The sequence below is a fragment of the Zootoca vivipara genome, chromosome 15 (assembly GCF_965207765.1).
Source record: "Zootoca vivipara chromosome 15, rZooViv2.hap1.1, whole genome shotgun sequence".
Taxonomy (NCBI): Eukaryota; Metazoa; Chordata; class Lepidosauria; order Squamata; family Lacertidae; genus Zootoca; species Zootoca vivipara.
Genome location: NC_142598.1, coordinates 35912453 through 35927042, shown reverse-complemented (window position 1 = coordinate 35927042; position 14590 = coordinate 35912453). Strand labels below are relative to the sequence as shown.

The 14590-nt window shown below is 42.3% G+C and overlaps 1 protein-coding gene across 2 annotated transcripts in view; it reads right to left on the bottom strand.

The window, feature by feature from the left end:
- SVEP1 (sushi, von Willebrand factor type A, EGF and pentraxin domain containing 1) overlaps positions 1-14590 on the bottom strand; it is a 137424-nt gene that overhangs the window by 47027 nt on the left and 75807 nt on the right. The window contains exons 23-30 of one of the 2 annotated variants that reach the window (XM_035140342.3): positions 12876-12989; positions 11589-11790; positions 8811-8968; positions 4707-4908; positions 3980-4155; positions 3710-3834; positions 2465-2588; positions 786-956 (exon numbers count right to left, since the gene is read on the bottom strand). In XM_035140342.3, the coding sequence (XP_034996233.3) occupies positions 786-956; positions 2465-2588; positions 3710-3834; positions 3980-4155; positions 4707-4908; positions 8811-8968; positions 11589-11790; positions 12876-12989 (1272 nt within the window). The remainder of the gene's footprint in view (positions 1-785; positions 957-2464; positions 2589-3709; positions 3835-3979; positions 4156-4706; positions 4909-8810; positions 8969-11588; positions 11791-12875; positions 12990-14590) is intronic. The other variant, XM_035140343.3, reaches the window with a different exon arrangement.

The window sequence follows — 14590 nt, the reverse complement described above, 5'->3', positions numbered from 1 at the left end:
CATTTTGAGTGTTGCGCTTCTGATTTGAGTGTTACGCTGAGATCGGTCTGTTTTTGCTATTTATTTTGTGTTTGTGTTTTTGCGGCTCTTTTTTTCACTGTGTGGAACTCAGTTCTGCTACTGATTGATTGTGTGGCTGCAGTACACTGTTTATTGCTTTCATTTTATGGATCAATGGTCTCGTTAGATCGTAAAATTAATGTTAAATTGCTGTTTTAGGGGTTGTCTGGAATGGATTAATCTGTTTTGCATTACTTTCTATGGGAAAGCCCGCCTTGGTTTTGGAATGCTTTGGTTTTGGAATGGACTTCCAGAATGGATTAAGTTAAGTTTGAGAACCAAGGTACCACTGCACATTTAAAGCACACAACTTCCCCCCAAAGGATCCTCAGATCTGCATTTTACCCCTCACAGAGCTACAGTTCCCGTCCCTCTTAATAAAGTACAGCTCCAATGATTCTTTGGATCAACCTAACAAAATCCATTTACACCAGGCACCCCCAAACTGCGGCCCTCCAGATGTTTTGGCCTACAACTCCCGTGACCCCTAGCTAACAGGACCAGTGATCGGGGAAGATGGGAACTGTAGTCCAAAACATCCGGAGGGCCGAAGTTTGGGGGTGTCTGATTTACATTTTATGACAGCAGCACTAGAAGGGGCCTTCTGGAAATCACTAAGTGGCTTCCTGGACAGTGATTTATTTTGTTGTTGTTTCATTTAGGATCTTTGGTCTATTACTGCAGCAAATCCTGAAGCTAGGAGTATCCTAAGGGTATCCACTTACTTTCACAGCGTGGGAGAGGTTGTGCCCACTGCCCTAAATTTAGACAGTGCTGTATAGAATTCCCTTCTATGTGGAAACCTGGGTCGCAAAAGAGGGAGACTTTTGAGCCCGGCTTTGAATCTGTTGATGAAGTTCTCAGGTGAGGTATGGAACCTTCTAAGGGCGGGCAGTCTGAGAACAAAGGAAAAAACACACACACAAAACAGCTAAAGCACATTAAAACAAGAGCTCCTGCAATTCCACATGGTTGTGTAACATAAATTAACATCTCCATTTAGTTGTTGAAGAAGTTGAAGTTTTGATCAGCTAGAGCAGGCATCCCCAAACTTCGGCCCTCCAGATGTTTTGGACTACAATTCCCATCATCCCTGACCACTGGTCCTGTTGTTAGCTGGTCCTGTTAGCTAGAGATCATGGGAGTTGTAGGCCAAAACATCTGGAGGGCCGCAGTTTGGGGATGCCTGAGCTAGAAGCATTAGAGTTGCAGATTTCTCCAAACTTTGATTCCCAAAACTTTACTAGTCTTCCACGCTACGCAAGGAGGTTTGGAAGACAGATATACCTGCTTCCAATGCTCACTTTCAGAAAAAAAACATAAGAGTATTATCTGTTTCAATATCCAAGGTTAAAGCCATTTTCACAAGTGAAAAACAAACAAACAGCAAAACAGAACGGGGAGCCAAAATAAAGACTAAAATTTTTGTTCCAATGAATGACTGGAAATCTCTCCCATTTGACCCAATCCTAAACTTTACTCTTTCAACATCTCAATCCAGGAAACCATAAATATTTCACTCGAGGTCCCAAGGAACATTTATTACGCAACACTGGAATCCGAAGAATGAAGACGGAATGTTCCAGTCATTAAATGATCAAGTGTATCTGTGAAAGGCTAGGTGGGCCACGGGTATAATAATATCATAGGTTTTGCGCCACTTAAGGAGCACCAGTATACCAGCGATTTTTTAAAAAAAATTATTTGCTTTTTCTGCTTTCAGGGACTTATTTCTGTACTGGAACCAGCTTTGCAGGTGCTGCCAGAAGCTCTATCTAAAAGCCCAACGATAGCTGGTTGTCAAGTCATAGGAAGATACGAAAAGCCTACCTGGCAGTCACATAGTTTGTGCAGCTGTAGTGTCAAGGAGATAAAGGTCTGGCCCACGGGGCTGAAAAGGTTTCCCATCCCTACCTTCGGGCAAATGTGTGAAACCTCGGAGTCTTCCCCGCAGTCCTTCTGCTCCTCCAGACAAATTACAAGGCATGCTATGTATGACACGCTAAGCTGGAATCTACACGCATATAGAAACCATTCTGAAAATGCTGTTTTAAAAAAATACATTGAATTTTCCATAAGGCTCACCATCGCCAGCTAGTGTCACATTGTGTACTGCGCTTAAAACACACTTAAAACATTTCATTTGCAGCTGTGTAGCTGAGTCCTCAGTCAAACAATGGCTTAACTTAAAACAGCACAGCAGCATCATGACTGGAGGAGCAGGAGCAACGCAACTGTGACTTGCCCTTAAAGGACCCAACACATTGTCGCTAAGTCATAGTTTGGCTGGGCATGCAATGAGGCACCTTTGACTAGCTCCCAGGGTGCACCAGGATTTCATGAGCAAAGTTTAAAAACCATTGCATTATATTACAACAACACTTTTAGGAGATAGAGCTCTAACCAGCACAGAATATGCTCTTGGAATCTATCTTCACTCTTCCAACAACCCCAGGTAGGAAATCTGGCCAGGCCAATACATTGCCCTTCTGGAGTTCTTCTGGACAAGAAGTAGCCAAGGAATTCACCTGATAGTTCAAAAGAAAAGGGACAGATACAAGCTTGTTAATTAGCTGATTCCTCCTCTTCCTTCTCACCGCAATGATCAGCGAATGTTCAAACTGAAGAAACCCATGTCTACTGTATCAGAATGTAGGACCTTCCTTTCGAGAAATACCGGTGGTGTTGGAGACACGGTGTTGTGCAGAAATGGTTGGAAGAATATCTGTTCTTCACTTATTTCCTGAAACATGGATCAGGCGGGAAGAAAGACACTCTTGAATACTGACACCCATTTCAGAAAAACACAGTGTTTTCACGAGAAAACAGAGATCTTGGATGTCATTAAAACTGTTATATAACAACCCCAGCACTCTAACCAACTCTACAACATACGACAACTAATTGCTTTCAACTAAAAACCCGTTTAAAGTGATGTACAGTGGTACCTCTACTTACGAATTTAATGCGTTCCGAAAACACATTTGTAAGTCGAAAAAAATTGTAAGTCGAATCCCATAGGAATGCATTGGGAGAAAAAAATTGTAAGTAGAAGCAACCCTATCTAAAAATTCGTAAGTAGAAAAAATCCTATCTAAACTGCATCCAAGATGCCGGACGGAGCTCCATTCGTAAGTAGAATTATTCGTAAGTAGAGGTACCACTGTATGACCCAATACATAAACAAAGAACTTCCACCCACTCTCACAAAAGATGGTCACTTGAAGCAGGGCTGGTTAGTCTCCCTTCATCCCGTAAGTGGTACAGCAAAAAAAAAACAAAAAAAACCCCAGAGTTTTGCAGTGCTACAGGCTATAGTTTATGAGGTGGGCCTACTTCCACTGATAGATCAAACACAGTTTTAGGGTTTGGATGACACACTAAGTTGCGGTTCATAAAAATGCCACAGGAGGATGTGTGAGCCTGGGGAAGCTAGGCTCATTCTTGTCTGAACACAGCCACTACCTTCCAATTTCATTACTGCCAATGTGGTTTTATTTTTCACAGATATAAAATAATTCTGAGCAGTTGATGAGAGAAAGAGGAAAGGATCAGGCCCAGAATATGGGAAATTGCTTAATATATTTTCATTTGCCAGACAGCACTCTCCTGAGCTTCAAAAAAACCAAATGAAATGTTACATATGTACCTGTTCTGGAGAAAGAACGTAACCCCAAATGTTGAGCTGGCTAATTGAGCCGACAAAAGACTCTGCTGGGTTAAATCCTTCTCCTCTTTGGTCCTGCTCCTGTCCAAGGACTAATGCACCCCCACCTATTCACAAAAGAAAAACAGAATAAGAAGATAACTGAATCGGGTCCCACCTTCTGTGCTGTAATTGAAAAGCGTAAAAACCCCTCTCAATCAGTATGCATCATTGTTAAGTGATATAATCAAATAAATATGGAAAGGTCCATACCAGGGATTTCTGATCCTACAGATAAACCACTGCCTCCATCGGATAATTTCCCATCAATATATACTCTCCAAGATCCATCAATGCTTGACCAGGTGACAGCAATGTGATGCCAATTGCCATCATTCACAGAAGGGCAGTCTGTAATACTCTCCTTCCCATTCACATAAAGAACCCACCTAATTAAGAGAGAGAACAAATGAATGATTCGTCTTTGCCCAGGGATAAGAAAAAAAAATTGATTTAAAGGCGAACCTTCAAAATTTGCACTTTCTGAAATAATATGCAAAATGAAACACAGCCATCCTTTGAAATGCACAACTCTCTGAATTTTCCAGTGCAGTTGTCTACCTAAGTAATGTGTATTTTTTAAAAGTATATATTAGGGTAAAGCATGCATACAAAAATGCTTTGTATTCGGGGAAACCGCTTCACTAGAGAGCCTGATTACCTGAGAAATTTTCAAGGTTGTGTGTGCAGCAAATTACAGCTCTGCCCATGGAGAATTACGTGGTCCCCAAGAATACAGAAATTCATCATTCTAGAGGGTAACACAGCCAGGGCAGTCTCGAGCAGGTCGGGCGCCCTGGCACTGAGGCGCGGAGATCGCTCCGGCGCCCCCACCCTCGCAGCGCCCCACCTGCCGGCCCGGCGCCCTGGCACCCCGCACCACCGGGACTATACCTAGAGCCGGCCCTGAACACAGCACTGTTTTCTGTTTCACACCTACCCGTTGTAATCTGTAAGCAGAAAGGCATTGTCACTTCCATCTTCCACCGCATAAGAAATGGGAGTCCCATAATTAGTAGTATCTGCCGATTTCATCCAGAACGCACAAGTGATTTCGCTGAGCGAGGGGAGGACGCTGTCAAGCAAAACATAGCCATAGATCCCAGACACGTCAAAATCCAGATTAAATCTGGAAGACTGTTCTGCAACAAACGGGGAGGGGGGGAAAGTTTCGCTGTTTCAATGGCTTGCTAAGAAACATGCTTGCCTTCAAAATGAATAATTTCGTTTGCTTTTCCACTTATGCTTCCCACGTTAACGGACTACAGAAGTTGATCCTGAAACAATCCTAAAACGCCTGGTTTCTTTAAAAAGCTCCTGTATAGATGCACCAGTCTCCAAACATGTTGCCAGAAAGCTAACATTCTCCTTTTTAAGGGACTGTGAGCCTGCAGAAAACATGTCACTTTCTTTTCATCGGATGGGATTGACTGTAAAGATCTGCTTTGAAGTTGGATCGTGCAATGCCATCCCAAGATCCTTCACCTCTTGCCTACAGACGTACCACCTGTTGCATCAAAGACAAACGGTTTAGACCTTGTCCTTGTGCATTTACTATAGGTAACAAGTTCATCTTACATTTGGGAGCTGAACAGCTCAGTCTCTCTCTGGGTCATACTAAGATCTATGGATGAAATATACAAATTTGAGAAATAATAATAGCAACTACATCTCGGATTGCCATCAGGACTGAAGCGTGCAGTCAGGAGAGGTTTAAGCATTCCTTCTCCACCTGCCATTGCAATGAAAACGCCCCTCCCATAATTAATATTTTCAAAAGGCTCCCAGTGTTTCATGGTAGCAGATCAAAGCTTACTCTTAGCGCTCAATGTATTAGAGGAAGATCGGTAGAGGAAACGGAATAACATGCAGATTGCAAAGCTTTGGCAAGGAGAAATGCTCATACAATCGTACCTTGGATCTCAAACGCCTTGGCTCCTGAACAAATCGGCTCCCGAACGATCAAAACCCGGAAGTGAGTGTTCCGGTTTCCCAACGATTTTCAGAAGCTGAATGTCTGCTGCAGCTTCTGATTGGCTGATTGGCTTCCTGCAGCCAATCAGAAGCCACATTTTGGTTTCCAAGGTACTTCCAACTTCCAAGGTACGATTGTCATTTGTTAGGGATAAAAAATAAAAAATATAAATAATGGCAGGGCTGCCTTTTCCACAAAGTGCAGGTGTAGCATTATTTATTGCAAGCTGAAAGCTGCAGTATCATTGTTGTTGTTGTTGTTTAGTCGTTTAGTCGTGTCCGACTCGTTGTGACCCCATGGACCAGAGCACGCCACTGCCTGCCGCAGTTTGGTCAGACTCATGTTCGTAGCTTCGAGAACACTGTCCAACCATCACATCCTCTGTCGTCCCCTTCTCCTTGTGCCCTCAATCTTTCCCAGCATCAGGGTCTTTTCCAGGGAGTCTTCTCATGAGGTGGCCAAGGTATTGGAGCCTCAGCTTCAGGATCTGTCCTTCCAGTGAGCACTCAGGGTTGATTTCCTTCAGAATGGATAAGTTTGATCTTCTTGCAGTCCATGGGACTCTCAGGAGTCTCCTCCAGCACCATAATTCAAAAGCATCAATTCTTCGGTGAACAGCCTTCTTTATGGTCCAACTCTCACTTCCATACATCACTACTGGGAAAACCATAGCTTTAACTATACGGACCTTTGTCGGCAAGGTGATGTCTCTGCTTTTTAAGATGCTGTCTAGGTTTGTCATTGCTTTTCTCCCAAGAAGCAGGCGTCCTTTAATTTCGTGACTGCTGTCACCATCTGCAGTGATCAAGGAGCCCAAGAAAGTAAAATCTCTCACTGCCTCTATTTCTTCCCCTTCTATTTGCCAGGAGGTGATGGGACCAGTGGCCATGATCTTGGTTTTTTTGATGTTGAGCTTCAGACCATATTTTGCGCTCTCCTCTTTCACCCTCATTAAAAGGTTGTTTAATTCCTCCTCACTTTCTGCCATCAAGGTTGTGTCATCTGCATATCTGAGGTTGTTGATATTTCTTCCGGCAATCTTAATTCCGTCTTGGGATTCATCTAGTCCAGCCTTTTGCATGATGAATTCTGCATATAAGTTAAATAAGCAGGGAGACAATATACAACCTTGTCGTACTCCTTTCCCAATTTTGAACCAATCAGTTGTTCCATATCCAGTTCTAACTGTAGCTTATTGTCCCACATAGAGATTTCTCAGGAGACAGATGAGGTGATCAGGCACTCCCATTTCTTTAAGAACTTGCCATAGTTTGCTGTGGTCGACACAGTCAAAGGCTTTTGCATAGTCAATGAAGCAGAAGTAGACGTTTTTCTGGAACTCTCTAGCTTTCTCCATAATCCAGCGCATGTTTTCTATTTGGTCTCTGGTTCTGATATTCTCCAATCCTCTGGCCACTGCTGAGTTTTCCAAACCTGCTGGCATATTGGGTGTAGCACCTTAACAGCATCATCCTTTAAAATTTTAAATAGTTCAGCTGGAATATCATCACTTCCACTGACCTTGTTATTAGCAGGGCTTTCTAAGGCCCATTTGACTTCACTCTCCAAGATGTCTGGCTCAAGGTCAGCAACCATACTACCTGGGGTGTACAAGACCTCCATATCTTTCTGGTATAATTCCTCTGTGTATTCTTGCCACCTCTTCTTGATGTCTTCTGCTTCTGTTAGGTCTTTACCACTTTTGTCATTTATTATGGTAATCTTTGTATTTTACTTACCTCCTCTCCCCCGCTATTTGTAAGGCCTCATTGGACAGCCATTTTGCTTTCTTGCATTTCCTTTTCCTTGGGATGGTTTTCGTTGCTGCCTCCTGTATAATGTTACGAGCCTCCATCCATAGTTCTTCAGGCACTCTGTCCACTAAATCTAAATCCTTAAACCTGTTCCTCACTTCCACTGTGTATTCATAAGGGATTTGATTTAGATTGTATCTTACTGGCCCAGTGGTTTTTCCTACTTTCTTCAGTTTAAGCTGGAATTTTGCTATAAGAAGCTGATGATCTGAGTTACAGTCAGCTCCAGGTCTTGTTTTTGCTGACTGTATAGAGCTTCTCCATCTTTGGCTGCAGAAAATATAATCAATCTGATTTCGATGCTGCCCATTTGGTGATATCCATGTGTAGAGTCGTCTCTTGTGTTGTTGGAAAAGAGTGTTTGTGATGACCACCTTGTTCTCTTGACAGAACTCTATTAGCCTTTGCCCTGCTTCATTTTGAACTCCAAGGCCAAACTTGCCAGTTGTTCCTTTTATCTCTTGATTCCCTACTTTAGCATTCCAATCCCCTATAATGAGAAGAACATCCTTCTTTGGTGTCTTTTCTAGAAGGTGTTGTAAGTCTTCATAGAATTGGTCAATTTCAGTTTCTTCAGCACTGGAAGTTGGTGCATAAACTTGGATTACTGTGATGTTAAAAGGTCTGCCTTGGATTCGAATCGAGATCATTCTGTCATTTTTGAGATTGCATCCCATTACAGCTTTTGCCACTCTTTTGTTGACTATGAGGGCCACTCCATTTCTTCTACGGGATTCTTGCCCACAGTAGTAGATATCATATATGTGTGCTATAGCAGTATCATATATGTGTGCTATAGCACACCAGCATAATATAAAGCAGAGTAGGAATAAAATCTTTGCCATGGTGGCAAGGACTGAATACATTGCACTGCCCAAAATCTGCTCTGAAGGGTTGCAGGGAAGGGTCGGGGATTCTGTTGCATGGGTAGAATTCATTCTGCTTATGCAGTAGCTTCTTGTGTAAAACCTCAAGCATTTGGAGGAAATCTAGAGGTAACACTGGAGTTCTGTACTGTTACAAGAAATGAAATTGCCACTTGAGCAGAGACAAAAACTTTATATGGTGGTTTTCTATTTGCAAATATTTCTTCTTTTTAATGGGATTGGATTCGGTACTTAAATCATCATGATCATTATGATTTGCAAAATCTCCTACATTCACGACAGCTGTCTGATATCAATTCAACGCTGCACTAGCGTTGCCATAAAGCTTTGCCAACCCTTCCTTCTCCTGATACTTTGGTCCTGTGTACCTGTTTCACACCTGCTGCCTGTAAAGCCAGGGGGACATTTACAAATGTACGCATTCAAGGCATCCACACAAGTTGCTTGGTTTGCACAGGGATTGGGTTCACACTCATTTATGTTCACTTCACACTGAGGTCCCGTGTATCCTCTGACACAGTGGCACCTGTGGGGGGAAAAAACCAAAAGCACCTTTTAGTACAGCAGTCCACAAAACAAAATCCTGGTTGTTCCAAGTGAAATGAGGGAGCAAAGCAGTGGGGAAAACCGGTGCCATGAGTTAAAAGCAGCCTGAGCAGATGCCCAGTTTGGAAAAAACCAAAACCAACAGTTTGCTATTATGTGTAAACTAGAACTGCCGACAAATTCTGCCAACCCCGAATTCTTTAAAACTCTGGTCATGAGGGAGACTATCCCCTGTGAATCTAAGAAGGTTCAGGTCTGGGCTCAAAATGGACAAGGATCGGATCCTTGGATGCTGTAGCCCAGCAACGAGGAACATTGTGGCTCTCCAGATACTGCTGGACTACAAGTCCCATCACCCTTGACTTTTAGCCAGGCTGGGTGGGGCTGATGGGAGTTAGAGTCCAACAACATCTGAAGAGCCAGCGATTCCAATTCTAGGCTTAGCCCCCTCTGCAACTTTCACGAGCAAGTCCAGCAGTTGCTGAGAAGCTCAATTCAGCAGCAACTTTACACATACCCCAGATCTATGGGCCTATTTCGCTCCGAGGGATAAGCTTGATGCCATTGTGATGGCATCAGAGAAAATAGCAATGATTTTAAGAACAAACAGTCCCAATACAGCAACGGTGTAAGAGGCTGAGCTAATTAGGGTTCCAGAACCTTTGCTATACCTCATACAAGAATCCGCCTCTAGACCCATCATGTATGAACATTAAGAAAGTGACAATGGGCCACATTCCAGCAAACATTTTTACACACTAATTGGATTAAGTACAAATCTACATTTCCTGGGGGAAATCTCCATCCTTCTCCAGGAGAAGCATCTCTTTCACCTGGCTGTGATGACACTGTCTGGTGTCATGAATGAGCCAGCTCCCAGGGAAGGGTTGCTGCCAAATGAAGAAAGCAGTCAAGGACAGAGAGGGTTAACTGCCAGGGCAGGATGAGCATTGGCTAGTGCCAACTCCCCCGGGCCTTGGAATGCCAGCTGATAAGGGAATGGCAGAGAGCAAGCTAGAACGCTTTCAAAGCTCGCTGGAAGCACAAACAGGTGGGAAAGAGTTAAGAGACAGCCTCTCAGAGAATGGGGAAGGGGCAGGAGCTGACCCACTCAGTCCGAGGTCTCGGCGAATGGGAGGGCTGCAAGATAGGAAGCAAAACAAAAGACATATGAAGCGAAGGTTCAGTTGCTTCTGGTCTCGCTGGAAGCAGTCTTCAGAAGGGTCATCTTGACTGATGATGCCGGAGGCTGTGTTAAAGCCGTCTGGAGTTATCCGTTTGTTTTGACAATAAACAATCCTTTCTAATTAACTACACTCACTATGTTATCAAGCCAGGGACTGGACTCCTGACATCTGGTAAGGACTCTGTATTTGAGCTAATTAGCTGCCAATGCCCAGATGGATTCAGTATGGCTGTTCAATACAACCACCCTTCACCTTTGCTTCAGGAAGACCTTTCAAGAATGTGCTTCTCAGTTCCCACTTTGCTCCGTCTTTTCCTTATAAGACTGCTCACCCCTTATGGATATTCATGGTAGGGAAACTTTTCAGCCTTACATAGACCCCCCCCCCCACTTTCTAGGCTCCTTTTTCAAGATTGTTTTCCCCCATCGGGAACCTTAATGGAACCTCAGGGAAAACCCCTCTCTCTCCTTTCTCTGGAACAGGTAGCTATGGGCATTTTATTCATTACTTTTCTCCCCATCCCTTTCATTTCCTAAATCTTGCTGTTGACAGGAAAGGCTACACGATGGAAAACAGACTAGCTTAAAGGTCCTTTGATGAGAAGGAGCATCTAAGCCCCATTGGTGAAGGTCATGCCCGGTGGTTTCTGCCAGGAAGCGACAACCTAGTGCTCATAAAGCTCTTGGGTACCTTAAGGAGCACAACTCTGGCACACATTTAGCTCAGATTATATCTGAAACAAATTTAGCTACGTTACCTGCCCTTCTCTTGTGCAATACTGTTGGCAAATCATGACCACAGACTAGCCCTCGTTATTTTATTAATTTGCAGTGAAAATATGATCTTGCAAAATATATTCATAGGTGAGATATTTATACCATATCTGCAGACACCCTGCTATCTTCTTGTTCGTTCTAGTGCTGATGGGGAATCTCAAGCTGGAAGGAATTCCAGACCTCCCTTGACACAAAAACTACCGTTTTAACTTCCTTTAAATCACACGTTTATTTCAGTTTGAGAAAGCGCATTTGTTTTATTTAATAGCTTAGCCCGACACACTTTTTTTTTTTTTAGTCTTTGGAAAGACGGTAAGACTATGAGGTCTTGAATCCCTTTTTAGTTACTATTTCCATCCCTCAAATCAGTTGTTACATATGTAAGCCGCAACCTTAAACACACTTATTAGGGAGTTGTTGTTGTTTAGTCGTTTAGTCGTGTCCGACTCTTTGTGACCCCATGGACCAGATCACGCCAGGCATTCCTGTCCTCCACTGCCTCCCTCATGTTGGTAGCTTCGAGAACACTGTCCAACCATCTTGTCCTCAACAGGCCCTTAAACTCAAAGGGCTTATTACTGAGAAAAAGACGTATAGAGCTGTGCTGTAAATGAAGCTAATGCTTGTCACTTTTTACCTGTAGCCATTGATAGCATCATTGCAGGTGCCTCCATTTTTACAAGGCCTGCTGAGACATTCATTAATGTTTTTTTCACAGAGGGTACCAATGAATCCAGAAGGACACTTGCAATAGAAACCTCCGACCCGATCCTCGCAGGTAGCTTTGTTTAAACAGGGGTTTGAAAGGCATTCATTTATCTCTTTTTCACAGTGAGTACCTGAGAAGAAAGGTATAAAGAGGAAAGTTAGGGGCGGGGGGAATAGGAGCAGAATGTCTTTATTGGGCAATTTCTAGATTTCAGGAACTCTGACAGATTAAAAAGAACAGAGATGAAAACTAAAGAGTATTCCAGAAAATGAAAACAACAACAGGTGTCTGAAGAAGTGTGCATGCACACGAATGCTCATACCAATGACAAACTTAGTTGGTCTCTAAGGTGCTACGGGAAGGAATTTTTTTATAGTAATTTATTGGTTACATTAAACACAATACTAACAAATGCACCTTTCCTCAGCAAAACACATTGGGGGAACAGGTAGGTAGCCGTGTTGGTCTGAGTCGAAGCAAAATAAAAAAAATTCTTCAGTAGCACCTTAAAGACCAACTAAGTTTTTATTTTGGTATGAGCTTTCGTGATACCAAAATAAAAACTTAGTTGGTCTTTAAGGCGCTACTGAAGGAATTTTTTTCATTTTACATTGGGGGAAGTTATTCAGGAGTTGCAGCAACACATTTTGCTAGCATATTAATGTTTAAAACCTTTGCCAATCTTTTTCATGTAACAGAGTTCCTGTTTATAATGCTAAGGGAATGTATGAATCTGAAACGAGAGCTATATCTTTATATTCCTTTCCAATAAAAGCTGAAATCCTCTCAATTCTATCAGTACAGAATACTGTATTTAAGTAGGCTGTCTTTAAATAGAAATGTCCGAAGCAGTAGTTCTTCTCTAAACAATGACAAAAATAGCCTGGTGTACTTTTTACAACACACATCAGAAGATGAAGCTCATTCCCCCCATGCTGGGACACTGCCTTTGCTGACACCATTAAGTTGCTTTAATTGTTTTTAATACTGTATAGTTTTTAGTGCTGTAAGCTACTCTGACACCCTAGGGTGAGTAATAAATAAATTAATAACATAATAATAATAATAATGCATTTCAGAAAAAAAAAGAAGAAGATGAAGCTCACAGCTCCTGGTGTTTTCTCCTGCTAATGTCGGCGTAGAAAGCTTCTGTTAAAGGCAGAGGGACAATATAAAAAGCTGGCAACTCTTAATACAACCAAATCAGTTATTTACCCGTGAATCCTTCTGCACACAGACACTGGTAAGAGTTGGTACCATCAATGCAGACTGCTTCATTCAGACATGGATTTGAACTGCATTCATTTACTTCTTCTTCACATTGCAAGCCTTCAAGCAAAATAATGGTGACAGAGGCATTGTTAACAGTTCAGACGCATGGAAAATGCAACCCTAAAAAAACTGAACTGGCTGTTCTAAAAGGTTGCACAGAGTTTCCAGGTTTCAAAGTGAGCCATGTGGGACACCCATATTGCACGACCTATTTATTGTTATCCAGTACTGCTAAGGAATCAGACAGTCTCCTTTCTTTTGCAATACATACATCAGAGCTCCTTGCTTGGCACTGCGAGGGCTCGATGGGCTATTATGTGGCTCGGTTTGTCACAAGTTCTGCAAGGCAAAGCTTAAAAATGGAATTATTGAGAAAATAAAAATATTTTCTCAATGAGGATTTTGCTTGTGTCTAGTCTAGATACAGGTAGGTAGCCGTGTTGGTCTGCCGTAGTCGAAACAAAACAATAAATAATAAATAAATAAATAATAATAATAATAATAATAATAATAATAATAATATATTTATACCCCGCCCTCCCCAGTCAGGGGGGCTAACACCAATAAAATATAAAAAGCAATTAATTAAAATACAATATTAAAATTTAAAATGCAGCCTCATTTTAAGTAGTCCATAAATCCAAGCCATGAGGGAGGAAAACACAGGGGTCAGAATGAGTCCAACCCAAAGGCCAGGTGGAACAGCTCTGTTTTGCAGGCCCTGCGGAAAGATGACAAATCCCTTCCATTTTTATTTTTATTTTTTGCCAAATTACTCTGTAAAAACTTGCTCATATTTATTCCTAGTGCCTGCTCCAAGACTGACAATCTAGGAATACTGAACTTTTGCACTTTTTATTATTTTTCTGTTGGATGAATATTTCAGGAATTTCTTCTTCTTCTTCTTCTTCTTCTTCTTCTTCTTCTTCTTCTTCTTCTTCTTCTTCTTCTTCTTCTTCTTCTTCTTCTTCTTCTTCTTCCACACTGTTTTTAAATTCATTGGCTCCTAATTTATTTTATCTGTTTGTATTTTATCTTATCAAGACACTCTGAGACTCTTTTATACCAAGTGACTAACAAAGTATGGAGTTTCAGCAAGTGAAGAAGGGTCAGCTGAAAAGACCACCTGATTTTGCGTTAAGGAGGTCGCTGCATCAAGAAGGCAGGCAGTACCGGCCTGACTCAGAAGGAGGCAGTTTTATATGCTCACGAAAACTGAATTCTAAAATAAACCTCCTAGATCTTTCCACCAGTGTTTTTATCTCCATAAATACAAGTACTAAATCTTAGGCTGTCAGCACAGCCCCAGCTATTTCTACTTTTGACACAGTCTGGTTACTGAAGCTAAGCAGACCTCTCTCTGTAAGCTGCCAGGATATGGGAACCATCTATAAGTTGCAAAAAGCAGGGTATACAAACTATACCAGTGGGACACGCTTTAAGATAAGTATGCATTGCAGCCTCTGACATTTTAACATAGCTGCCAAGTACCCCGTTTTCCCCGGGAAACCCCCATTTTCTCATACCGTTTGCCGGCGGTCCCCCGTATCACTTCGTCTCCCGTTATTCTCCCTTATATTCTCCTGCCGGCGGCCATTTTTTTTCCTGCTTTGCCCATCTTATGGGCACCGAAAATGGCCGGCGCCGAAAGTCGCGTC